The 24,400-nt window shown below is 55.5% G+C and overlaps 7 protein-coding genes across 7 annotated transcripts; 4 read left to right on the top strand and 3 right to left on the bottom strand.

The window, feature by feature from the left end:
• Positions 1-583: 583 nt before the first annotated feature.
• Positions 584-3,570, top strand: HRG_01516 (tc5 transposase DNA-binding domain-containing protein; the record flags this gene model as incomplete). The annotated part of the gene is made up of 7 exons (XM_044859987.1): positions 584-616; positions 696-1,343; positions 1,463-1,587; positions 1,754-1,797; positions 1,946-2,442; positions 2,485-2,839; positions 3,008-3,570. The coding sequence occupies 7 exons, from the start codon at positions 584-586 to the stop codon at positions 3,568-3,570; spliced, it is 2,265 nt and encodes a 754-aa protein (XP_044726387.1).
• A 4,085-nt stretch (positions 3,571-7,655) lies between these two features.
• HRG_01515 (uncharacterized protein) lies at positions 7,656-8,154 on the top strand (the record flags this gene model as incomplete). The annotated part of the gene is made up of 3 exons (XM_044859986.1): positions 7,656-7,846; positions 7,917-7,979; positions 8,055-8,154. 3 exons carry the CDS (start codon positions 7,656-7,658, stop codon positions 8,152-8,154), a joined length of 354 nt encoding a protein of 117 aa, XP_044726386.1.
• Positions 8,155-9,900: 1,746 nt separating this feature from the next.
• On the top strand, positions 9,901-13,088 carry HRG_01514 (OPT oligopeptide transporter protein; the record flags this gene model as incomplete). Its single annotated transcript, XM_044859985.1, has 13 exons — positions 9,901-10,005; positions 10,056-10,099; positions 10,151-10,229; positions 10,284-10,365; positions 10,418-10,517; positions 10,601-11,120; positions 11,174-11,260; positions 11,312-11,371; positions 11,420-11,876; positions 11,929-12,184; positions 12,239-12,307; positions 12,373-12,454; positions 12,507-13,088. 13 exons carry the CDS (start codon positions 9,901-9,903, stop codon positions 13,086-13,088), a joined length of 2,523 nt encoding a protein of 840 aa, XP_044726385.1.
• A 998-nt stretch (positions 13,089-14,086) lies between these two features.
• HRG_01513 (DDE superfamily endonuclease domain-containing protein) lies at positions 14,087-14,570 on the bottom strand (the record flags this gene model as incomplete). The annotated part of the gene is made up of 4 exons (XM_044859984.1): positions 14,087-14,114; positions 14,164-14,186; positions 14,245-14,504; positions 14,558-14,570. 4 exons carry the CDS (start codon positions 14,568-14,570, stop codon positions 14,087-14,089), a joined length of 324 nt encoding a protein of 107 aa, XP_044726384.1.
• A 1,159-nt stretch (positions 14,571-15,729) lies between these two features.
• Positions 15,730-16,354, top strand: HRG_01512 (uncharacterized protein; the record flags this gene model as incomplete). Its single annotated transcript, XM_044859983.1, has 2 exons — positions 15,730-15,755; positions 15,790-16,354. 2 exons carry the CDS (start codon positions 15,730-15,732, stop codon positions 16,352-16,354), a joined length of 591 nt encoding a protein of 196 aa, XP_044726383.1.
• A 2,581-nt stretch (positions 16,355-18,935) lies between these two features.
• On the bottom strand, positions 18,936-20,311 carry HRG_01511 (PIF1-like helicase domain-containing protein; the record flags this gene model as incomplete). The annotated part of the gene is made up of 3 exons (XM_044859982.1): positions 18,936-19,097; positions 19,186-19,749; positions 19,925-20,311. 3 exons carry the CDS (start codon positions 20,309-20,311, stop codon positions 18,936-18,938), a joined length of 1,113 nt encoding a protein of 370 aa, XP_044726382.1.
• Positions 20,312-20,478: 167 nt separating this feature from the next.
• On the bottom strand, positions 20,479-24,102 carry HRG_01510 (PIF1 protein; the record flags this gene model as incomplete). The annotated part of the gene is made up of 9 exons (XM_044859981.1): positions 20,479-20,866; positions 20,937-20,978; positions 21,077-21,999; positions 22,064-22,718; positions 23,151-23,509; positions 23,595-23,669; positions 23,716-23,751; positions 23,806-23,907; positions 23,965-24,102. 9 exons carry the CDS (start codon positions 24,100-24,102, stop codon positions 20,479-20,481), a joined length of 2,718 nt encoding a protein of 905 aa, XP_044726381.1.
• Positions 24,103-24,400: the final 298 nt, after the last annotated feature.

The following is a 24,400-nucleotide window of genomic DNA, read 5'->3' as shown; positions in this document are numbered from 1 at the left end:
CAACAGGGAACAGCGTCATGAGAAAACACAATCGGCGTACCAACCACCATCAGTGACTAACACAACCACGCTTCAACTTCGACACATCGCGCTTCAGTTGCTGGGAATAGGATGCTGAACACTTGGAGAAATTGACCTTCAAGCAGGTCTGTCGTGGGGCGAACAGTGGAATGGTTGGCGCAGCGTAAGATGATCTGTGGGGCTTGGGGAGTCAAGGAACAAACGTGTTGAACTGTACTCTAGACAGTGTAAAGGCCTTATAGGGACCTCCCTCCGGGCGAAATAAATCCTACTACTACTACTACTACCGACAAGGGAGCCTCCATGGCGTAGTGGTGACACGTCTAGAGCCTCTGCGTCGCAGAGGGGTCGGTTCGAAGCCGGCTGGAGGCACCCCTAGGCGAACAGGGCACACCCGGGTTCCCGCCCGTCAACAGCGAACAGCGTCATGAGAAAACACAATCGGCGTACCAACCACCATCAATGACTAACACAACCACGCTTCAACTTCGACACATCGCGCTTCAGTTGCTGGGAATAGGATGCTGAACACTTGAGAAATTGACCTTCAAGCAGGTCTGTCATGAAGCGAAAACAGTGGTACGGTTGGCGCAGCGTAAGATGATCTGTGGGGCTTGGGGAGTCAAGGAACAAACGTGTTGAACTGTACTCTAGACAGTGTAAAGGCCTTATAGGGACCTCCCTCCGGGCGAAATAAATCCTACTACTACTACTACCGACAAGGGAAAGAGATGAGAGATGAGCTTCGTCACATCCGAGCGCAGTTAGAGACCCTGGCTACGCCCGCATCTTCTCTGCAGAGCAGTCCGCAGATGTCGTATGCGAGCGCTGCAGGGCCATCGCCGACGATCCAGACAATGAACCGGGGCACCGTACCAGCAGCTAAATCGGCACGAACAGCCGTCAGCGATAGTCTCTACTGTACGGTGGACACATCACGAGTCGAAGAAGCGAACAGGTGCCAGACGCAGATCGGCAACATCCGAAAAGCCATAGAGAGCGACATGAGAAAGAGTCAGAGGCAGGAGACTTGGAAATGCGCAGCGGTCGTGACAGACGCTCGAAACCCCGACCGGATCAAAATTTTATGCAGAGACCAAACCGAGTTGAAGCAGGTCAAGGAAGCAGCGCAGAAGACGGTAACTTCGGGAGCCAGGGTACTGAGAGATCAGCTTTACCCTGTCAAAGTCGACAACACCAAGCGTACCGCAGTGCTGGACGCCGAAGGCAACGTTCTGCCGGGCGCAGCTGAGGCGCTCGGAGCCGAGAATTACGTCACGATTGCCAAGATCACCTGGCTTAGCAACAGAGAAAGCCAAAGCGTACGGGTCAATGGTGATCTATGTCACTAAAGAGAGTGACGCGCAAAGACTTCTGGACGGCGTGTGGTTCGATGTTGCGGGAGAGTCCGCCTGCACCAATGTTTTTGAACGCCGCGTAGGACCGATTCAGTGCTTCAACTGTCAAGAGATGGGACACAAGCCGTTTTCATGCAAGAAGCCGCAAAGATGTGGCAGATGCGCGAAAGCAGAACATCACCACAGAGAATGCAAGGAGACAGTGCCAGTGCGTGCCCTGCGGTGGACCACACGAATCGTACAGCCGGAACTGTCGGGCGCGGAACCCTGGGGATGAGACGCAGGCAGCGTCTGGCCCTTCGGGCTAAGCAGCGGAAGTGAGAATCCACTTAGGATCGATTATGGCACTAACCTTCAACAATACTAACACACAGGTATTCGACTTCGATTTCGACAGACCGCGCTTCAGCTGCTGAAGGTAGGACGCTGAACACTTGGAGAAATTGGCCTTCAAGCAGGCCTGTCACGGAGCGAGTAGCGGCGAGGTTGGTGTAGCGTATGCTGACCCGTGGGGCTTAAGGTGTTACGCATTAATGTATTGAAATGTCAGTAGCTTTTACGTCTAGGCCCTATAGGAGAAATCCTCCGGGTGAAATACACATACATACACCGACATTCTGTCTCAACATCAATCTGGAACATCTCAACAACCATGGCGGCTATTGACGAAGCGCTTGCTTTCCTGAAGTCCTCAGAATCGGTCAATTACGCTGAAACAGCTCGCCAATTTGGCTGCGATGAGACCACGTTGCGCCGCCGCCATCAAGGCAAACAGCGCTCAAGACGCGATGCGGACTCCCTCTATAAATCTCGACTGTCAAAACAGCAGGAACTAGATCTTGTTGCTTATATTCATAAGCTTTCGTCACGTGGCATCCCGCCTACGCTGTCTATGATCAAGAACTTCGCTCAGGATATGGCGAAAATGGAGGTCGGAAAGAACTGGCCGTATAGCTTCGTCAATCGCCATCGTAACGAGCTTGGTTGTACCTGGTTCGATGGATTTGATGTGGCGCGAAAGAGAGCCGACAGTGCTTCAAGGTATAAAGATTATTTTGAGCTGGTACGTTGATGCACAGCATCTCATTTCCGTTGCTGACGGTAGAAGATACGCTCAAAAATTGAGGAATACGACATCGCCCCTTGCAACACGTATAACATGGACGAAAAAGGCTTTCTCTTGGGTATCATCAACCGAACTAAGAGAGTGTTCTCTCTCAATCAGAAAAAGCAAGGCAAATTGCTCGGTGCATCGCAAGATGGCAATCGATCCTGGATCACGTTCGTAGCTTGCATCTGTCAGGACATGACATCGCTGCCTCCTTTCTCATCTACCAAGGCAAGCCAGGACAAGTTCAGGATGCTTGGCTTACGGAATTTGACCCAGAGCATCAATCAGCCTTCTTTACGACCTCAGATACAGGCTGGACCAACCACGAGCTTGGAAAAGAGTGGCTTGTGTTCGTTTTGATCGGTTTACTAAGGCAAAGGCGCGAAACGGCCGCGATTATCGCCTTCTCATTACCGATGGCCACTCGAGCCATATTAATATGGACTTTCTGGAGTGGTGTGACCAGCATCGGATCATCGTTGCGGTGTTTCCCCCTCATTCTACTCATCGGCTCCAGCCCCTGGACGTATCTCTATTCGGTCCCTTGTCGACGGCATATACAAATCAGCTTATCCGGTGGATGGCAAAAACACAAGGACTTGTTGGGCTGTCCAAACGCGAATTCTGGACCTTGTTTTGGAACGCATTGGAGGCGTCCTTCTCCCCGGAGAACATTGCAAGCGGGTGGATGCGGACCGGCCTCCTGCCTTTGGACTCCGAAGTCGTCTTGTCACAGATTGTGAAGAAGGAATACGACGATTCCGATGCAGGCAGCGATTCGGAAGACTCCTAGCATTGCAGCAACCTACCGCTCGAGAATTACGACGGCTTGTCGACAAAGTGGTCGATAAATCCACCGCCAATGCTGAAGTCAGTGCTCAGAAGCTGAAGAGCACTCTTGAAAGCCTTCAATCCGAGGTTGAGCTGCTTAGATATGAGAACAAGGGACTCCGTGAGACTATAATTCATGAGAAACAGCGCAGGCAGCGTGGTACAGCTCTGAAAGATTATCTCTTTGACCGTACGGATCCTAACTCTGCTCAGGTCTTCAGCCCGCAAAAGTGGCTCAAGCTCGAGTGAAGAAAGCGGCGATGGAGGTCCAGAAGAAAGAGGAAGCAATCCAGAGGGAATTCCAGAGGGTTCAGCGACAGAAAAGGCGGAGGGAAAAGAGGAGGCGTTGGAAAGAAAGAAGCAGCGAGAGGAGAAAAGGAGCGAAAATTGCAGGAAAAAGAAGCGAAGAAGCAAGAGAAAGCGGCCAGTCGACAACTTCGAGACGATCTCAAAGGTATAAGCCGGGAAAGTGCGCAACAGAAGCCGCGGCCCCAGCGGGTGCCTTCTAAAGCTCGAGAGAAGAGTCCAGGGACTCTAGACGAAATAGTCGTCGCTCTTCCACCAACCCCAGAGCTTCCGGTAACATCGCAGCCGCCAGATCAGCCAAAGGACGGGTTAGTAAAGAAGGTAAGGATTCCGCCAGACCAGACAGCTCGTGCCCAACGACCTTCTCTAGCTGTTGAGAGTGATCGGGAGATGGTAGTGGCATATCGGAGCTCGGGACGCCCGCAGCGGAATAGCAAGCGACCACAGTGGCTTAAGGACTGTGAAACAGGATGATGTATATATTACAATTGCATTTTCGTCGCATTTTAAATTTGGGAAAATCGAGCCCCGTTGCTGTGGAGTTATTGTGGATTGATGTCGAGCTCGTGGCGGCGTGTAAGTCCGGCGGGTCACGGGATCCGGCAGATCACCGGTAAATCCCTTAGCACTCTGCCCATTCTCCACGCCTTGTAGATCCGCTCCTGCAGAAGCACTAAGGGATTTTCCGGTGATCTGCCGGATCTGGCGATTCGCCGGATTTTGGGCTCATTGCATTCCAGCAAAGAACTGAGAATAACTTCACGAATACTATTTGAATTGTTCTAAAATTTTATAAGAGCAGTTAATAATGCTCAAAGATGTCACTCAATTTTTTTGAAGTCATCCAGCCATCGAGGTCGTCTTCTGTTACTCTCCGATCGCGCAAGTCCCCGAAATGCACCCATTGCCTCCCGATCACTATCAACAGCTAAAGAGGGCCTTTGAGGACAGGATATGTCGTTTGAAGTTATCATTGCCTTGTTATTTGCGTTATTATATAGTCTGTTTGGTACCTGCAATGCTATGGCCCGCTCTGGTGTGAACGGAAGAGTGACAATTTTTGCAGCGTGAACATCCTGACTCCTCTCGCGACCCTCAGAAGCCACCCGTCGGTCATTCTGCATTTTCTGTGGCTTTTCCACTTTCAAAATCTTCAGCTCTTGTTAATAATGCCAATTTACCTCCTTATTTTGCTTCACGGCCTCCGTCATCCGTCGTTTTCTCCCAATTTCCGCCTCTCATTGCTTCCTCTCTCTAGAGCGAGAGCTTTGCTCCGCTGCCTTCTGCTGTCGCTGAAGCTTTGGCCTCCTTCTTCAGAGCCTCCTCTTTCTTTGGAGTCCTTTCACTGTCATTTTTTGGCGAGCTTGAGCCACATTTTTAAAGCTAAACACCTCGTCTGCACTAGAATCTGTACAGCAGAAGAGATCATCTTTTGAAGCCTTACCGGTCTGCCTGCGCTGGTTCTTGTGACTACTTGTTCTCTGCATACTTTAACTCTCATATCAAGCACTTAAAACTCATATTGAGGGCTCCTGAGGGTGCTGCTCAGCCTTCGGCTGTTGCGGCCAGCATCAACAGAGGACTTCTCGACTACTTCCTGAAAGCGTTCCAAAACACAGTCTAGATCTTCGATTTCAGCAATCCAATGAAACTTTTGATTTGTCTGTGTACTGGATAAGATCATGCGTATACGCTGTTGAGAGAGGCTGAATAACGATACATCAAGGGTTGCAGCCGATGAATGGATTGAGGGGAAACACCACAACGATCAGTCGGTGCCGGTCACACCACTCCATAAATTCGATACTAAAATGGTTAAGTGGCCATCGGGAACCAAAGGCGATAAGCACAACCGTTTCGAGCTTTCGCCCTGGTAAACCGGTCGAACGTACCGGTGAGCTGCTCATTTCAATATTGTGATTCGTCCACCTCGTTTTTGACGTGTTAAAAATATTTATTGACGACTTGATTCACGTTTCACGAACCAAAAGTCCAGAGTTTGTGCTGGCTTGTCTTGGTGGATGAGAAATGGGGGCAGCGATGCCATCTCTTGACTGACGCACATCTTGAACGTAATGGAGGATGGGTTGCCATTTTTTAATACGCCGAGCAATTTTGCCTTGTTTTTTATAATAAGAGGAATACCCTGTTCGTTCAAATGCTCATAAGGAATAGAAAGCCCATTTCATCCATGTTATACGTGTTTTAGGGTAGGGTGTCGAATTTCTCAATTTTCGTGCACGTCTTTCCTTGTCAGGTGTGAAAGTGGAGCCTCGCGCACTGAATTTCAAGCTAAAAATAAACCTTACATTCAGATGCATAGATAGGTTCTTTTCAGAAGATGCTTGTACCGTCGAATCACGTTCAATCTGGCTCATTACGGGTGCGTAGAATGAAGTTATCCAGCTCGCCCTTCCAACCCCCATTTTTGGCAGTATCCTGAGCCAAGTTCTGCACTATGGATAGAATGGGGATAATCCCACATGATTAAAGCCTACGATGAAAGCCAATAATGTTCTGTTTTTGCTGTGTTGGCTGAAATGACTTACACAATCTGTCGGCATCCTATTTTGGCCGTTGCTTGGTTTGATATCAGCACCGCAGCGCATCGCCGCCTAGATAAAAGTTCTAAATATATGCCAGACTTTCACTGCTTCTCATGATTCAGGAAATCAAAGGATACGTCAATTGGCACCGTTGTTGTTGAGCTATTGTCGATTGATGTTGAGCGTGCGAAGTCGCCGCAATCCGGCAGATCACCAGATCCGGCAGATCATCGGAAAATCCCTTATCTAGCAGCAGTTTACTGCCTAAACAGGCAACAAACCTTTCATTTGTGTATAAAGAACTGCGCATCTTCCGCTTGTCAACCCTCGGGGATTCTCTGCGGAAGATCTTGTGTCGCCAGATTCCTCAATGGGGGACAATCCGTGCCGACGGTGCCCCCGCCGCCTGCGGTAAGCACGGGCTTTGCTTGCTTTTGGGGATACATGCAGCAAACCAGAGCGAGAGCCGACAGCGGACCAAAGCACGTAAGATTTTCGACGAGCCGGGGGGGCACATGAGACACGGCACGCTCGTGCTTCTTTCCCAGGCCGCCCCGGTTCCATTGGCGGAGCGTCAGTTCCGTGGCTCGCATCATGGTCCGTGAGGTTTTCAAGAACTCCGCGGCCAGACGATGAACTGACCATCTCGTATTGAATCATGTTGGCAAGTACGGACCGAGCGAGATCTACTCAGCACTGTCAGCAGCAATGTATGAAATTACAACAGTATAGGAGGGCGGATAGAGCAAATCAAAAGAGTCCTCCTGGGCGAGCCAATGGCAACGCCAGAACGGCTCCTCCTGCTTATAATGTACGTCCCGGGCGCAGGAGCTATTTTAATCTTTCCAGCCGTCATGATATGTGACGAGGCGTGAAGAAAACTAAACATGAGTGACGCGCGCTGACTGCAGCCCTGTGGCCCCGTTGTCGGCTTGCTTAATCCTGCTCAGGGAGCCAGACGGTCTGGGCTCTGGACGACCCAGCATTGATGCCGGTGTCAGCAAAACGGGTATCCAATGGGGTTTCTGGCCCTGAGCCTTACGGACGGCTCCTGCGACACTGGATCTTGCTTATTTTCACCTCTCACCATTTCTTGGCAGCCCGTTAGTGTTTAAGTCTGGCACCAGGCACTCGCCGCCAGACAGACGAGGTTTGCTGAACATCTATTCGCCTTGTCAGCCTCAGCCGCGGCGACTATTGCCACGATGCAGCTTGGCAGCTGAAATGCTTCTATTCTGGGTATTCCCATCAAGACATGCCGGCAGGCGAGAGTTCCCCTGCTCTCGCTAATGACGATGCAAGTGATCAAGTTTCTGTCCTTAGGTCCTTCCACCTCTTTAATTAAAGTGACTTCCTATGTATTTAAGCCGCTGGCCGTCGTCCTTGTTGTCAATCCCCAAGCCTACCAGCTCGACCCAAGATTTCATCTCAAATCCCAACAGCTTCCTTTGCCGTCAAGTCCACTTTTCGAAAGAAACCACCATGCTCTTCACCAAGTTCGCCCTCGCCTTCGCCGCCCTGGTGGCCGCCAATCCCGGCGAGCCCGAGGAGCACCAGCACGTGGCCCGGGCCCCGTACCTGGGCATCCTCTACAGCCAACCCAACTACCGCGGAGCCAGGCAGACCATCAGCGACCGGGAATCAGGCCGATGCATCAACCTCCACGGCTCTCTGTAAGCCGCCCCTCGATTAGGGCATCCTTCCTCTTTCCGGTCTCGACGGCGCTGACAGTGTCAAAACCAGCCGCGAGGACGTCCAGTCGATCAACATTGACCGCCGCGAGCGCGACTCTTGCACTCTGTACGAGTATGTTCCCCACTCCCCTCTGAAGACGCATCTGCGCCGCCAAAGTTCGTCTGGATGCTAACTCAGGCTTCGCAGTCGTCGTGGCTGCCAAGGCTCGTCTCGGAGGTACACTTCCGACAACCGCAACATCGCCCGCCGCCGAGTCAGCTCCGTCCGCTGCCGCCGCGGCCACTAAACGCCTACGCAAGCTCAGCAGCTTCGGGGCCGGCGTCGCCACTGATGGGGAAACACGCTGGGCTTGGGCATGGCGACATGTAGTCGTTACCCGTCGTGCAGGACTGATGGAACTCGGATGCATGTTCTGAGATGGATCTCGCTCCTTGAATATATAATATAGTCAATATTCCATCCACCACAGGCATTCCCTTTCGATAAAGCCAAATCTGCATTGAGTCCATCAGGTGGGTTTCTTTCGACTGGATTCGGAAAATCGGCTTACTGCCATCTTTTTGCAAGGAGCACAATCACGACGAAACAGAGTGAAGAACGGGGCAAGACACAACTTGCCTATTTAGACAAAACTCGCGTCATTGATCTCGTCGCTCGCTAGCTTGCTGAAATCAAGCTCCAACAGGTTTCCGATACACCTGGAAATGAACTCTGTTGTAGGCATGCACGTTGCTTCTCCTGCGAATCCTTGGATGCGAGTCGAGCATCCACCCAAAAATGTCATGATAATTTCCTTGGTCGATTCTGCAAGATCAAGCGGATTGACTGACAGGCGTACACAGATCTCTGCGAGCCTCAATGGCTTCGCCCTGCCCGATTTGACTGCCATATTGCTATTCGCTGTAACCTTCCTATTCGGGCATCATCTAGAACCCTGGGTTGTGACACCTCCCCGCATATCAGACGAGTACTCGTACAATAGTTTACTAGCCAAGTGCGTACTTTTCCCGGTCAGTGACACTTTTGCTAGTGTACTCCGTAGTGTTGATTCAAACACCCCCGTTATTCAAAACAAGTCACAAGACCACGCGTGCACTAAAACGTGCCAAGACAATATCTAGCTGGCCATGGCACTCAATCACAGTTTCCCGTGCAAGACACAGGCTGATTGCACGCCTCCCCTAGCCTTGGACCCGGTCTGGGCCAAGGTCCCAGACCATCGACGAGTCTTGGCGTCAAGATCTTGTCCTTCCCAATCAGTTCCTCTCACTCTGTGGCGTGGCTGTTCCTCCATAGCCATGTCCAGTCCCAACCTGCGCCTCCTGATGATGGGGTCTCCTCGCCAGGTAGACGAAACGTTTTCAGTTGGTTTTCAGCAGGTACACTATCTGCACTTTGTGGCCCGTTATTCGGCATGGCTGCGAGGACCAACCTGTCATGACAAGTTCCTTTGTTTAGCTCCTTGGTGTTGGCTCTACTTGTGTGCTTGTCTCCTTGACTTCGACAATCCAGCAACATCGAAGGGCCTTTTCTTCTTCATATGAATGCTGTTGCTCCTCGAAAGACCGTAGTCGCCACCGACCTAGCCGCCAGGTTACATTCCAGTGGCATGCTCTCTCGGCGCCTGGACCATCCGCTTGGCCGTCGAGGCGCGTTAGTCTGCCCACAACTCTCGCCTTGGCAGCATGGCCTCGTGTGTGTACTAAGAAGCATCTTTGTCCATCGCCGATTGTCCATTGGAGAAGAGTGTCCATTCAGCCAGTCCACTCGAAGCCACCCCGGCCGCCCTCAAAGTTCCCGTCGTTGCATGAGGGAGCATGGCCGCTCGCCACCTTCCGAAAGCCGCCCACCCGACGTCTGGGACAAGGATTGCCAAGTTGAGAAGCTGGTCATGGTTCGTGTTGGTTGCACAGTATCGTAGCTCACATGTAAAAGGCGACGCATCGCTGCCTTTGTCTTACCCACGTTATTCTGTCAGGGCGCCATCAGAGCCTTCGAGTCTGCTCCTCACACAGCTTCGACACTGCACGACATGGAAGCAGCCATGTCAAATGACCCCAGGTCTGGCGGAGACGCCCAGTCCCAAGACGAGGGCGTCTTCAAAAGGGGTCACGATGAAACTGTCGTGGAGAAGGTTGTCAGTGTTGACCTCCAAGCGTATTGATGACTTCACTTACAGAAGCATAGTATGGACAAGATATTGAAACGGAACACGCCCACGCCCTCGAGTCGTATGTAGTTTCTTGACGCTGTGACTGCCAAAGACTAACTCAAGTCGATAGACACCTCAATGCCACCGAGGATGATGTCCTCGAAGCCAAAGAGCTGGCTGCCTCCATGAGCCTCGAGAGTGTCCGCGCGGTAAGCGCCCTCATCTCAACACGTCCATTCCAATATCATTAACATGAAAGTCAGTTGATGACCAACGTACTGGCAATTCACGATGGTGATCCCAACTTTCCTTACCTGACAATCCAAAACATTAAAGAGTTTCTTGGTAAGACAGCATAGTCGATCGATCTACTTGATATCCTCCTAATCTCGACCAGCCAACGACGATATCATGGCACACCCCGAAAAGCACGAGCAGCTTGTCGAGGAAATGAAGCTCGAGGCGGCCATCATTACGCACAACAGCCCTATGCCGAGGTCCGCGCCGTCGTCGACAACCACGACGACCCTAGCATGCCCGTGTCGACGATTCGTGCCTGGACCCTGGGCTGCATGTTCAGCGTATTCTTGTCCTTTGTCAACCAGCTTTTCTCCATCCGCCAGCCGGCCATCAAGTTTGACACAAACATTGCCCAGCTTCTCGCCTTTCCCCTCGGCAAGGCCTGGGAGCGCTGGATGCCCCGGTACGAGTTTGCCCTTCCGTTTACGGGCACCAAGATCAACATAAACCCGGGCCCCTTCAACAAAAAGGAACACATGCTCATTGCAATCATGGCCAACACGTCCAGGAGCCTGCCGTATACAAACTACATCATCTGGACCCAGGTGCTGCCGCAGTATTTCAACCAGCAGTACGCGCGCAACTTTGGCTACATGTTCACCAATGCCTTTGCGACCAACTTCCTGGGCTACGGTCTTGCTGGCTTGACAAGAAAGTTTCTCGTCTACCCGTCATACTGCGTGTGGCCCATGTCCCTCGTCACCATTGCCCTCAACACGGCGCTGCACAAGGAATCCAACCAGCCCGTTCTGGGCCCTTTTAACAAGACATGGTCCATGTCGCGCTATCGCTTTTTCCTCGTTACCTTTGCGGCCATGTTTGTCTACTTCTGGTTCCCAATTACATCTTCCAGGCCTTGTCGTACTTTACTTGGATGACTTGGATCGCGCCGGACAATATCAAACTGAATATCCTGACTGGCATGCAAAACGGACTTGGAGTAAGGATTTCTTCTTGGACAGCGGCCCGCTGAAAATGCTGACGCTGGTAGTTGTTCAACCCCATCCCGACCTTGGACTGGAACGTCATCTGCTTCAACACCGACCCTCTGGTAAGTCAATTCAAGAAATCAAGTCGATACGCATTCATTCTGACGCAGAATCAGATGGTACCGTCATTCACGACCTTCAACGCCGTGGCCGGCATGTTCATCACCGGCCTCTTTGTCCTGGCCGTGTGGTTTACAAATGTCTGGAACACGGGTTACCTGCCCATCAACACCAACCGTGTGTACGACCACTTTGGCAAAATGTACAACGTCTCGCGCGCCCTCGACGAGCACGGCATGTTTGACCTAAAAAAGTACACGAACTACTCGGCCCCCTACATGGGCGCCGCCAACGCGCTTCTCTACGGCTGGTTCTTTGCCATTTACACGGCCATCCTGACGCACGTCATCCTGCACCAGCGGTACGAGATCAAAATGGGCTTCCGGAACCTCTTCCGCGGCCTTCGCTTCCGCAAGAAGAAGGCGACGACCGAGACGGCCAACGAGCAGAGATCCGAGGGGGCGTATTCGGATGTGCACAACCGCTTGATGGCGGCGTATCCCGAAGGTACTGTTGCCCGCGACTGCTCACCCTTGCACAATTGCTCAAGCTTGTTCAGTTTCCGAGTGGTGGTACTTTGGCATCTTGGTCATCTCGGTCGTCTTTGGCGTCCTCGGCATCGCCCTGTGGCCTACGTACACCTCGCCAGCCGTGGTCCTGTACGGCATCGCCCTGTGCCTCATCTTTGTCATCCCCATTGGCGTGACGGTCAGCATGACGGGCATCGAGATTACCCTCAACGTCCTGGCCGAGTTTATCGGCGGCGTGATTGTGGAGGGGAATGCGCTGGCCATGAACTTTTTCAAGTCGTATGGGTGCGTCTCCCATCGCTGCAAACGATGAGCTGAAAATCTGACGTTGGGCCCCAGCTACGTGACCTGTGCCCACGCCATTTCCTTTGCCAACGACTTGAAGCTTGCTCACTACGTCAAGGTAAGGCCGGAAGCCATGGTGCCGGAAGCCGTGGTGCTGGAAGCCATGCCGAGGAACTGATGATTGGCAGATCCTCCCGTGTCACCTTTGTCGGACAAATGCTTGCCACGCTCATTTCGACTCTCATCTGTACGGGAGTCATGAAATTCCAGGTACGTTGCCACCCAAACAAGCCGCCGGTCACGGGCACTCAGATTTGCGCAGATGGACATCAAGAACGTTCGCACAACGGCTGCGCCCATGAGGTTCCTGTGTCCCGGCCCCAACACATTCATGACGGCCTCTGTCCTCTGGGGAACCATTGGCCCCGTCAAGGTATTTGGCATCAACGGGCAGTACAAGTGGCTGCTGATGGGGTTCCCGGTTGGCATCGTCCTCGTCACGGCCGTATGGGGGCTCAAGAAGATGTGGCCCAACTCGCGGGCGCTGCGGCAGATCCATGTCGTGGCCGCCATTGCCGGGTCGCTGCAGTGGGCGCCCTACAGCTTCTCGTACGCGTGGCCGGCCGTGCCCGTCGCGTGGTTCTCGTGGATCTACATCCGCGGGCGGTACCTGGCGCTGTGGTCCAAGTACAACTTCGTGCTGTCGGCGTCGTTTTCGGCGGGCGTAGCCATCTCGGCCATCATCATGCTCTTCTCGGTCCAGTGGGCCGGCATCAAGATCGAGTGGTGGGGGAACACGCAGCCGTTTCAGGGCTGCGAGGAGACGGCCTGCACCGTCTATGCTCTGGCCGAGGGCGAGCGCTTCTTTCCCTGGTGGGACCGCACCAAGACTCCTGCCCCGTAGATGCCACGCAGCAACCATGTTGGACTTTGATGCCCCAGGCAAATAAATGCATGATAAATTACCGCATCCCAACGTTACCATTCGTCACCCCATTTGAACTACATGCCCCACCCCCCTTTCGGTAACACCCACCTTTCGGTAGCGCATTTGAAAAATTCTCCACCAAAAGTCTACCATTTGAACTACATGAAATATGATCAGAACTTAACATTATAAACACAAAAAATATATCATTCCGTAGAGAAATGGACGCTCTTATATGTACCGGCGCTTTTTTACCATTCGCCCGGATCTGGTGGTGACTGGAAGGGCTTCGTGCCACCTTGACTTCGATCATTGAAGCTGTCTCCACCTCTGAGACCGCCTCCTCCTCTGTGTCAGAATTCAGCACAACGGCTGTCTCTTGGCTTTTAATTTGGGAATGGCTTCCTCAGCCACCAAAGCTGCACTGAGAGTCATGAACCGTCTGTTCGGGTTCGGAATTGCTCTCCTCTTCTTGCCTCTCTGCAGCCGGGCCACTTCTTCCTCTAGCTTCGCGATTCTGTTGCTGTGCTCGGCAAGCGTCTGTTCTGGCTTCAAAGCCTCTAGCTATCACGGCGTATCGTCTCCGGGTGCCAGGAGTCTTGTTCTTTCCGAAATCGCGAATCTGGCGGCTGTTTCTTGGCGTATCATCAGAACCCAAAATGGCGCGGACTTTGGAGACGTCTCTACAATGTCCGCGTGAATTTCTGGATGCCGCAATGCCTTGGATCGTGAGATCGGCCAATTCCCAGTGACCCTCCAGCCGGACAATATATTCTTTGCCGTCATTCCAACCTCGCGCGCTTTAGCATATGCCCGTATAAAATTGACCTTATGAACAGGCGCAGAATCGGTCAAGCAGGTCAATTTCTGAAGTTCTTTCCGGTAAGCTGCCCTGGAGGCATTGAATACACCGTTATCTAACGGCTGGAGGCCATGAGAGCAGTGGGCAGGAAGGTAACAGCAATAAACGTTGTTCAAAAAGCATGTGGCCATCCATGCATCCTGGTCCCGGTTAACAGTAATTCCTACAGAGGTGGATAAAGAAACGCACCGTTGCATGACTTCCATGTCCATCTAATATGATCAGTCTAGCATCTGAGGCATCGGCTGGTCGCGTCTGGGGCAAATAGACCTCCTCAAGCCACTCAATAGCGATATGGTTGTCCGTCCATCCGTTGGGCGACGTTATGTAATGCCAGTCGGCTATTTTGCCGAATTCCGTCAAGAACCACTGTTTCTGAAGTTCTTTGCCCTTAAAGATAATGCCAGGGGTAAGGACACGGCCGTCCGCGGTGATAGCTTCAATAAATGAGGTCCAGTTGCGGGACTGTGGCCCTTTCAGAAGGGCCTTCCGTTTTGGGTCTGCACTCCCAACCACAAGACTATCCAAACCTGGCAAAAGAGTCTGGTTAGTAAAAGTAATGAAAGACAAGCCAAATACTCACCAAAGCCAGACATAATACCGCCTTCGTCAACATTCACGGTATTTTCTGGTTTAATCCATCCATACTCCTTTTCCTGATATCGAAGAACCAGTGAACCGCCCGAGGCGTAAAAGCATTAAATCGATTAGCTTCCTGACGTCTCCCACGCTTGTTCTTGATGTCCGGATGGCGATTGATGAATTTAGAGACCCAGTTGCGCCCCACTGTCCGCTCGTTGTTCAGTTGCTTCATAACAGCCTCCACACATGCGCGGATCTGACTGTGGGAGGGAGCATAGCCGAGAGACTCTTGGCGGAGGATCCAAGAAACCAAGCGAGCTTCCTGAGACTTACTCAAGAGTTGACGAGGCTGGATCTGATCAGCCAGGGCTACCTGGCCTTTGAGTCTGTCGGAAATAGACTGCTGAGGTATGTCATACTTTTGGGCGGCGCGGTACTGCGACAAGCCGTTTTTGTGACATCAGTTATCGCATTAGCTATAATATCCTCCGTATAAATACCTGAGGCCGCTTTAAGGTCATTTTGGTCATGTGGTGGAGGAATAACGAGAAGAATCATCGTCAGGAGGCGGAAGGAGATTAGGGGGTTGGATGGTAATTTCGCGTGCAAGGTACGCACAGGCCACAGATCCCTGTACAAACATTCAACCATCGAAAAGTAGAATTCAATCAATCCTCTATCTACTCCAAGTGACGGCTTGTGAATATCTTCAAAGCTGGTTGGAATCGGTGTAAGTGAAATTGATGGTTTTTGGTGGGGATATTTTCTAATGCGCTACCGAAAGGTGGGTGTTACCGAAAGGGGTGGGGCATGGTATCGTTCATATTGACGGCGAGGACTATGTTGAGTATCGTGTTCTGACCAAGCCATTCTGACGGTGTGGTTAACAGACAGACCGACCGGCCGGAGCAGTCGGTCGGTTTGGGTGGTCTGAGATTATCTGACTGGACTGGTGTTCCTGTGATGCCATTGGTCCGTTCCACTCCTCGTCGAGGTGCCGTAGCGCGCTGGCTAGGTCCTCGGCCTGCAGCTCCCTCCGTCTTGGCATCTTTCACCCCCCCTGGCGCGTTTCCGCCCGGCCTGCCCACTACCAAGATGGCGTTTCCTCTTCTGCTCTTCTCTCGCCTGCCGTCTTATCACCGCTCTGCCTGCGTCCTGTTAGCTATCGCCGCCATGGACCTTCACCTCGCTCTACGGCCGTACCTGCCGATGCGCTATCTCTGCCGCTAACAGGCGGCCCGGCTGCGGCGGAGTTGTGGTAGAAGCCTCGGCCCTGCTGGCCGGCCGGGACTGGATGGCTCGCGGCGAGTGCTGGCTTCCGGCCGAGACTACGGCCGGGCTAGTCCCGCTCGACGGCGGCGAAGGGCCGGCAGCCCTCCATGTCGGCTGGGGCCGGATATCCTGCGGAGACATCCGGTTTCCGGCCAAGGCTGAACCTAAACCTATCCTGCTCGACGGCGGTGAAGGGCCGGCGGCCTTCCATGTCGGCTGTGGCCGAATGTTCCGCGGAACGTCCGAACTTCTCGTCGCCGGCGGCGAAGACCCGGCGGCCCTCCATATCGGTTGGGACCGGATATCCTGCGGAGCCCCCGGGCTTCCGGCCAAGGCTGAAACAAGCGGCCCGGCTGCAGCGGGAGTTGTGGCAGAAGCCTCGGCCCTACTGGCCGGCCGGGACTGGATGGCTCGGGGCGACGGGCCTCAAATGGCTTCGGGCAACCTGTCAATTTCAAGCCGCTCGTCACGTCGACCGTTAACAGCACCACTGATGATTCGTGCCATCGTGGCGTGGTGGGAATAACTTCACGCGACTACGCTTCTGCTTGCTATGTCTCAGATGCCTGCGGCCAACGGCACCAACCAGTACAGGTATAAATTTCCGACCACGGTCACTCATTAGATAGAAGGAATCAAGCATTCTTTTGCCTACGGTTTTCCTCCCAAGTGTGTGACACCATTGCTACCATATTGATCGTGGCCAACGCGCGTTGTCCAACGGATCTGTCAGAGGGAGCAGACTGACAGTCAAATCCACGCACATGTAAACCCTAGTGAAAGAGGCAGGTCAGACACAGGGACTTGAGTCAGGTATCGATACAGTAGAGGAACATTGCCCTAACAGACCAGGTGGACGAGCTGCTCAGTACCTTCTTTCCACCCTTGCCTGCGAGAATCGAGGATGAGGGGGTGCGACCACAGCGGAAAGCGGTACCCATGCCCGAGTTGACTTTGGGAGAGGTCGAGGAAAAGGTCATGACAGCGAAACCGTGGAAAGCACCCGGAGGAGATGAACTTCCGACAGCGGTATGGAGGCAACTTTGGCCGGTGGCAAAGGATCGGATATTTGCTCTCTTCGATGCATCTCTCCGAGACGGCGTGGTACCTCGCCAATGGAAAAACGCGAAAATTGTCCCACTGAAGAAGCCAGACAAAGACGAGTTCGTACGAGGTGAAATGCCAGTCAAATAAGCTATCTCAGCCGACGATTTGCCGCTGCAAGGCGCCTTTCACGTCATAATTAATGCCCGGGTTGCAATATCGGTCTTCATTTTGGTAAAATAGAATCGATTGAGGACGATTGAGGTCAATTTCATGTACGGGGTTCTTCCCTTTTCTTTTGCGTACAGGGGTTCTTTTAGCGTCAGCAAGAACTTTTGAAATGTTCCTCCGTAGTGAAGATGTGTTTTCCATGCGAATTAGAGCACTATATTTGTCGCGAAGACCATTGCGCCACGCAGGCAAAAGTGGAACGCGCTCCGACAGGTGCGCTGCAATTAACACATATATCTGACAACCGCGTTTTTCCGACAATATTAGCCTAATGTGCGTGCCTAGATGTATGCCATGCGTGGTCTGCAGTGACTTAGGGAGGTCATCCTGGTACCCAGGGATACATATACAAATTAGGTGGCGGGGCCTGGCGTTGGACCGACGCTAAGGGGAAAGGTGCGAATAGGTTTTTGGTTTGTGCGAATAGCAGCACTCCAGAGAAAACCCAGGAAAGGGGCGGAGCTCCTGATGTCGAGAAGAAGGTCCGAACGAGTTGAGGTCTCTAGGTCTCTCTAGGTAATACAGCTTGAAACCAGGTAAGAAGGGAAGTCTGCAAACTGTTGTTTCTTCTTCCTAGACCACTGAGGGGTCCGGAGGATCTCCTATTCGAACGGGGACCCTTTGAGGAGTCCGGCATAACTATTACTGGCTCGGGGACCTCGAGAGACTGAACTATCGATCTCATAGCTAGAAGAGCTATTCGATCGGGGAGATGGAGCTGACGTTGCTGACGTAGATGACTTACGTGGTGCCTTGAGGAACGAGGAACGAGTGACGAAAGGTTCTTAGGGTTCCTCCCCGGGGAGAAACAAAATTCGCCATGCCTTGCCTTGAGGAACGAGGAACGAGTGCCTTGCCTTGAGGAACGAGGAACGAGTGACGAAAGGTTCTTAGGGTTCCTCCCCGGGGAGAAACAAAAATCGCCATGCCTTGAGGAACGAGGAACGAGTGACGAAAGGTGCCTTGAGGAACGAAAGGACTTTATGCCCCACCCCCGGTTTTGCCCCTCGAAATCCCCGCTTCTGATTCGCTCGGTCGATTGGCTACGGTCATTTCGCCTTCGGTTGGGCCTTTCGCCTTCTGTTTGTCATGTCCTGGGGCATCTGATTCGCTTGTCCGTGCCCTGAGACTTCTGATTGCCCAGAATAATAAACCGCTTTCGCTTCTGGCCCGTTGAAAACCCCCCTTCCCATTCGCTTGTGCCGCCTGCTCCACCGGTCGCCCTGACCCAATTTTCCCATTAGTAATGAAGTCCTTGCAAGGGTCGGGGGTGGGGCATAGCTAAGTTATTGGTGTCGCGCCCTCTTGGGTTAAGTTACCTACTGCTCACCGTCTCTGTCCCCCGCGCTCTCACCGAGCCTGTTGCACATCGCTTCCCGAACAGTTCTATCGCTCAGTTCCTCCAGCCTCGCTTGTGCGGCGGTCATCTCCCCGGGGACCCGGTTTCCCACTAGGTCTCTCTCTCGCACTTTCGACACGAGCATGATGCCGTCCAGCGTCGGGCACCGTGACAGCTGCACGTATAGGCTGTACGGGTCGCACTGCGACGGGACGGCGCGTCCGCCGACGTTTGTCGTCCTCGTCCCCCGCAGCTCGAGCGCCACGCGCTCCAGCGTCCCCCCCTGCACCTTGTAATCCGTGCACGCGAAAGCGGCGGCGCACGGCAGGCCCTTTCGGCTGACGTCGTTCTGCTGCCACGGTCGCTTCCGTTGACACTGGACCCTGACGCCTGGGCGTCAGCAGGATCGTGCCGGGCGGCATCCCGACGAAGTGGAAGTCCTTGGTCGTCTTCGACCCCAGTATTATCGCCGCCGGCGGCCCGAAGTGGATCGTCATGTCGGCCGAGATCCGATGCCCGGGTGCGCCTTGTCGACGATGACCTCCACCGCCGTGTAGCTAGCACCGTTCACCAGCTTCAGCCCCTGGTGGGTGTTGTGGTTCACGACGACCGGCATCCCGGCACGAACATGAAGACGGCCGGCACCGGGATCGCGCTGTCGTCGCCCTGGTTCAGCATCATGATGGCCTCTTCCTCGGTCGGCAGGCCGTCCTTCCACTTGTGCTCGAGAGGAAGATGCGCACCGTCGACCGCTGCTGGATCTGGAACGCCAGGCTCGCCTCCATGTTGAGGTTCCACCGATTCCTGTTGAGCGGCGTCACCACGGTGATGCCCGTCTCCCACGGGATCCGCCTGCCTTCCCGGTGGCACCTCGAGTTGAGGAGATCCAGGTCCGTGTGGTCCTGCACGCCCCCGCGGATCCGCTTCAGCAGCCGCTGCAGCTCCGGGTCGCCGGCGGCGCGCATCTGCTCGTCCAGCATGACGGCCGTCGTGAACCGCCTCCACAGCGCGTGCGCCTTGTCGTGCTGGTGGCGCTGCTCGGCCCTGAACGAGTTGTCCTCGTCCCACGAGACGGCCGCGCTCGGCAGCAGGATCGACCTCTCCTGGACCGGGCGGAACTGGTGGAAGTCCCCGCAGAAGAGGACGATGGGGATCCCGCCGAAGTCCCGCTGCGATCCCCGCAGCTGGCAGATCCGCTCGTTGACGGCGTGCAGCGTCCGCGCGCCGAGCATGCTCACCTCGTCGATGACGAGCATGTCCTTATCCTGCCAGTCCATCCGAGACTGGCCGTTGACGAACCGCTCCGCCTGCCTCGGCAACCGCACGCCGTCGACGTCCTCGCCGTGTTCGCGCCCGGCCCTTGGTCCTTGGTGAAGCCGCAGGCCGAGTGGATGGTGATGCCGTTGACCGCGCGGCGGCGGTCCCCGACGTCGCCGTGATCAGCAGGCGATGCGAGAGGTCCTTCGCGGCGAAGAGGCCCACGAGTGCTTCGATGACGCGCGACTTGCCGGTGCCGCCCTCGCCGCCGACGAACTGACAGAGCTGGCTGACGTCGCCTCCGTCTCCTTGCCGCATCGAGTCCAGGTGGCGGCATATTATGGAGAAGGCAATCGCCTGCTTCTTGTTTAGCGTCAATCGTCTTGTCAAGTCTTTCCCGGCCTCGTGAAAGGAGGTGGATGGGCCGAGGCGGACTTCCATGCCGGCCTCCGCGTTACCTGCCCTCTCCTCGGTTTCCACTCGCGTCACCTGGACGTCTTCCTCCCCGAAGCCGGCGAGCACGCTCCGCTCCGCTGCGCCGCGATCGGTACCGTGGGCCGGGGCCATGCTTTGTATGCCCTGGATCATCTTCACCTCTCTCTGGAGGCGCATGTCTGCTGCGACTTGATGGCCTTGACCTGATCCTGCGGCGGCACTGCAGCCCCGGAGAACACCTGCCCGGGCATGTTGATGTGCCCCACCCCGTTCGGTCACGACGGTGGCCCGGAGCTCGGCCGTCGAGGCTAGCGCTGATTGCTGGAAGCGGGAGAGCTGCTGCATCATTCCCGAAAGCTCCCGCGACCCGCCGTGATCTGGTTCGCGCCGGTCGCGCTTCTAACGACATCGATCAGTCGCGTTGCGTTTCCGACGTTGTCGGACTGGTACGCGGATCCCGCCTCGCGGTCCGCCTCGCCCGGCCCTCCCCATCCTCCCCCAATCGCCAGGTGCGCCGGCCGGATCCCCGTCGCCGGACGACGCTGCCCATTGCTTGGCGTCTCGCTTTGCGTCCTCGGCGGACCGCCGGAGTAGTTGAACGTTATCGACGAGGCACGAGGTTCTTGGCGGAAGCCGCTCTCGTGCGCGCCTCCATATCTCGTTGATGTCGCCTCGCTCTTCGCTAAGAAAGGTCTCCACGGCGCGAATAGGGCAAGATGCTGCACGGCTGCTCTGTAGCGGCACGGTTAGTCACCGCGCGTTGGGACCGCTTTTCGACCGGCCATCCACCGCACCTACTTACCGGCGGTGGCATTGTTCCTCGTCGTCTTGCTCGAAATCCTTGCTAAGGTGGCCGTCAAGGCAGACGACGGCGTGCTTTCCTGGCCGCCTCAATACCTGCACCCAGTCTTTGCCGGCCACCCAGCCGCTCTCGAAAGGCACCTCTCCCAGGCACCGGAGCACCCGTCCTTGCCGACGCGTTGGAGCCTGACGAGCGAAACATAGTCATATAGGCACAAGCCTCGTAGGACGTGTCCGCGATGATGGTACGCCTCGGCGAAGCTGATCCTCTCGCCTGCTTCCTCCACGGCGACCGACTCGTCCACGGACACGTCTGCGACCGCGGTGCCGCTCTCCTGCCGAAGGTGTCGCCAGCGCCTGGAGACGTGCCAGTAGAGCACCGACACGTTCAGGTACGCCCAGGCGCTGCTGCTCGTGAACTCGCTCGGGTATCCCAGGAGATGGGCGACGACCTCGACTTGCGACAGGGCGCGCTCCGTGAATATCCTGTTCGCCACTCTCATCAGAAACTGCCGCGTCTTATTATTCTTGGTTCCGTCGTCGCCGCCGACGACGCCATTTCCGGCATCCTCCCTGGCACCCGGCTGGCCACCTGCTGCGACGACGGGCAGCAGTTCCGCGGCCGCGGCGACGCGCTTCCACGTCGGGTCCTCTACCTTGGTCGCGTAATTCGTCACGTAATAGACGAGAGCCATGGTCTTCCGCTGCGTCGCTATGAAGGAGATGTCGTGGTTGTGGCGGAGCCCACGGCGATGGCCTTGTTCCACCGATTCACCATGGGATGCGTCCTGCGGATCCGCAGCACGCCGTCCTGTGAGCGTCGTCTCCTCGACCAGCTTCCATGGCGCCTTGAAGCGACAGAGGTCGCCCCTTCGCCCCTTGTTGCCCAGGGAGTACTTGACGCATGTCGGGCTGTGGGTGTGGATCTGCGTCGCGCCGGCGCAGAAGTTGGCTTCCTCTTCGAATCCGGCCGAGAACTGCTCGGCACTGTCCAGCAGGGATGAGACGTCAGACGTCACCGAACGCTCCGCCTGCACGGCGCAGAAGCCTTCCTGGTCCAAGTCCTGCCTTCCGCGTCAGCCTGCGTCTTCTCGGCCCATGACAGCAACGCCCCTTGCTGTTACCTACCTCACAGAAGACGCTATCGACATAGCGGATGATTCGCTCACGGTACGCCGCCTGCTCCTCCCCGTGGGCGTCGGAAAGCATGGAGCTCAGGTGCGCGTTTCCGTGTAACCAGAGCAGCCCGTGGACGTGAAGGGATCCTCGTTCGTTGGTCTCCACGGCACCGTAGTAGTGGCCGATGCGCCCGAACACCGACTCCCCTGCATTTACGTAATGCTCGAAGAACAGCGTCATCTCCCGGTGGAAGAACATGGCTGAGCTCATCGGGTCGGAGACGGACAGCCTCACCCGTTTGAACGACATATCGAGGCTCCGCAGGAACTCCTCGGCCGCCTCAGGGTCGCGCGTGCGGTACGCTGCCAGTCGGAGCTTCACCGGGTTCGTGATGTCGTTTGGGTTGATCGTGAACCAGATCGCAGGCACGCCGTAGCGGACGATGAGCGCCAGGATCTTGTGCCGCATACTGAGACGGAGCTCTCTCGACATGGGCTGACGATAGCCATAGAGCGAGAGGCTCCTGAGAAGCTCTTTCACGCCGTCGTCGGTCGTCTTGCCTGTGCTCTCCAGCTCGGCTCTAGCTGCCGCTAACCCGTCTGCGGTCAGCGACCGTACGATGCGCTCCACCTTGCGGAAGTTCTTCCTCGTCACGCTCAGCATGCTGACGCGGCGGTTCCTCGACCGCACGCCCATGTTGAAGACGAGGAATGCGAAGATGTGGTGCGTCGCGAACCGGCCGCCGTGGCGTCGCAACACCGTGTCGGCCCACGTACGAAGGCTCATGTTCCGGGATGACAGGAGGTCCTGCCCCCCGCCTCCGCCGCCGCGCGCGTGTTGACCGAGCCTCTGCCCAACTGCGAGCTTGCTTCCTCGACCGGCCGCGGCCCTCCGACACCGAATGGTAATAGCGTGGGAAAGGTCTTTGCGAAGAAAGAAGCTTCGAACGAGTCGGCGAATTCATCCCCGCGGCGGACATGGATGAATGGTTCAGGGCCATCGACGTGCCCCGGCTGCCCTTGCCGAGGATTCGACCCACGTCCTCGGGCCCGTACCGTCGTCGGCTGCGCCTTGGCGAACGGAATCGCATGCGAACCGCAGCTTGTCGACGTCGGCCACGTCGGGCGGTCCGTCCAACGCAAACATCCCTGACGAGGTCACCTCGTTGACCGTCTTCGCATTATCATCGGCCTCGCCGCAGCTCTGACCACGCACCTCGTCCACCTCGCTTGCCTCTGGCTCGCCGGCCTCGCGACTCGTCGTGCTTTCCCCTTGGTTGAGCATGGCGAGGACTTCTTCGATCTCCACCGCCCCCTCGTCGTCCATGGCCCGCTCCGTGGGCGGCACGACGTGCGCCGTCCGCGTCTTCTCCCACGCCGACGGCTCGTTCCGCTCCAGGCGCTCGTACACCAACGGCGGCACCCCGTGGGCCGGGTCTCCCCCAGCTCTCCATCTCTGCCGCGTCGATCTCGATCGCGGCGTAGTGGGGGTTGTTCCTCTTCAACCAGACAAGGGCTCTCTCGACGACTCGCCGCCTCACCGATAGGAGACTCGACAGATCGCTCGGTGTCGGCCTTAGCGCCCCCTGCCACGAGACGTGGATCTCGTCCATTACCTGGAAGAGAGGGGTGCGGCAGCACGTCCGTCGCCAGCTCTTGTACGTTGTTTGGGAACACCGTGATGTGGCCCTTGACGTGCTTGGGATACCTTAGCGTCTGCTTCTGGCCGCCTGAGACGTTGTACCTGGTTACGAATCCGTAGCACGAGTTCAGCGCGATCAGCTTCTCCTCCACCGGCGTCAGGCCCTTGAGCTCATCCGGGAACGTGTGCTCACAACCGAGACGTCTATGAAGCTGCGCCGCTGGCGACAGCACACCGCACGCCAAGCGTCGAGAACACTCTGCGCAAACCGGGACAGGCTCGCCCTCGCGGAAGCAACTCCGGCACGCAAATGGCGACCACCCAGCCTTAGGGATAGGACTTGACAACCACTGGTCCCATGCCACCTCCCTCAGCTCTTTTCTCGTGCGCTTCCGGTAGCACAGCATGCACGTCCGTATCGGCAGCGTGTCCACGTCGTGGAACGCCCGGTAGAAGCTCCGCACCGTTGATACCTTCCTCTCGTGCGGCACTGGTGTGCACCACGTTTGCTCGTTGGACAGCCTCTCCTTCGCGGCGAATTCCTCCCAAGGTGACGTAAGACGCCGGCCAAATCCTCCGCCTGTGACTCACGGCTCCTCTGCCTCCGATGGCCGCCTCGACTACGTTTCGCCTGGGGCTGGTCTCGGTCGGGCAGGCGGTTCCTCTTTCTCTGTTCCACGGGCTGCGCAGATATTGCCGCTGCCT

Source organism: Hirsutella rhossiliensis (assembly GCF_020360975.1).
Source record: "Hirsutella rhossiliensis strain HR02 chromosome Unknown scaffold00001, whole genome shotgun sequence".
NCBI lineage: Eukaryota > Fungi > Ascomycota > Sordariomycetes > Hypocreales > Ophiocordycipitaceae > Hirsutella > Hirsutella rhossiliensis.
The sequence above is the reverse complement of the archived record's forward strand: the minus strand, read 5'-3'. Positions and strand labels throughout refer to the sequence as shown.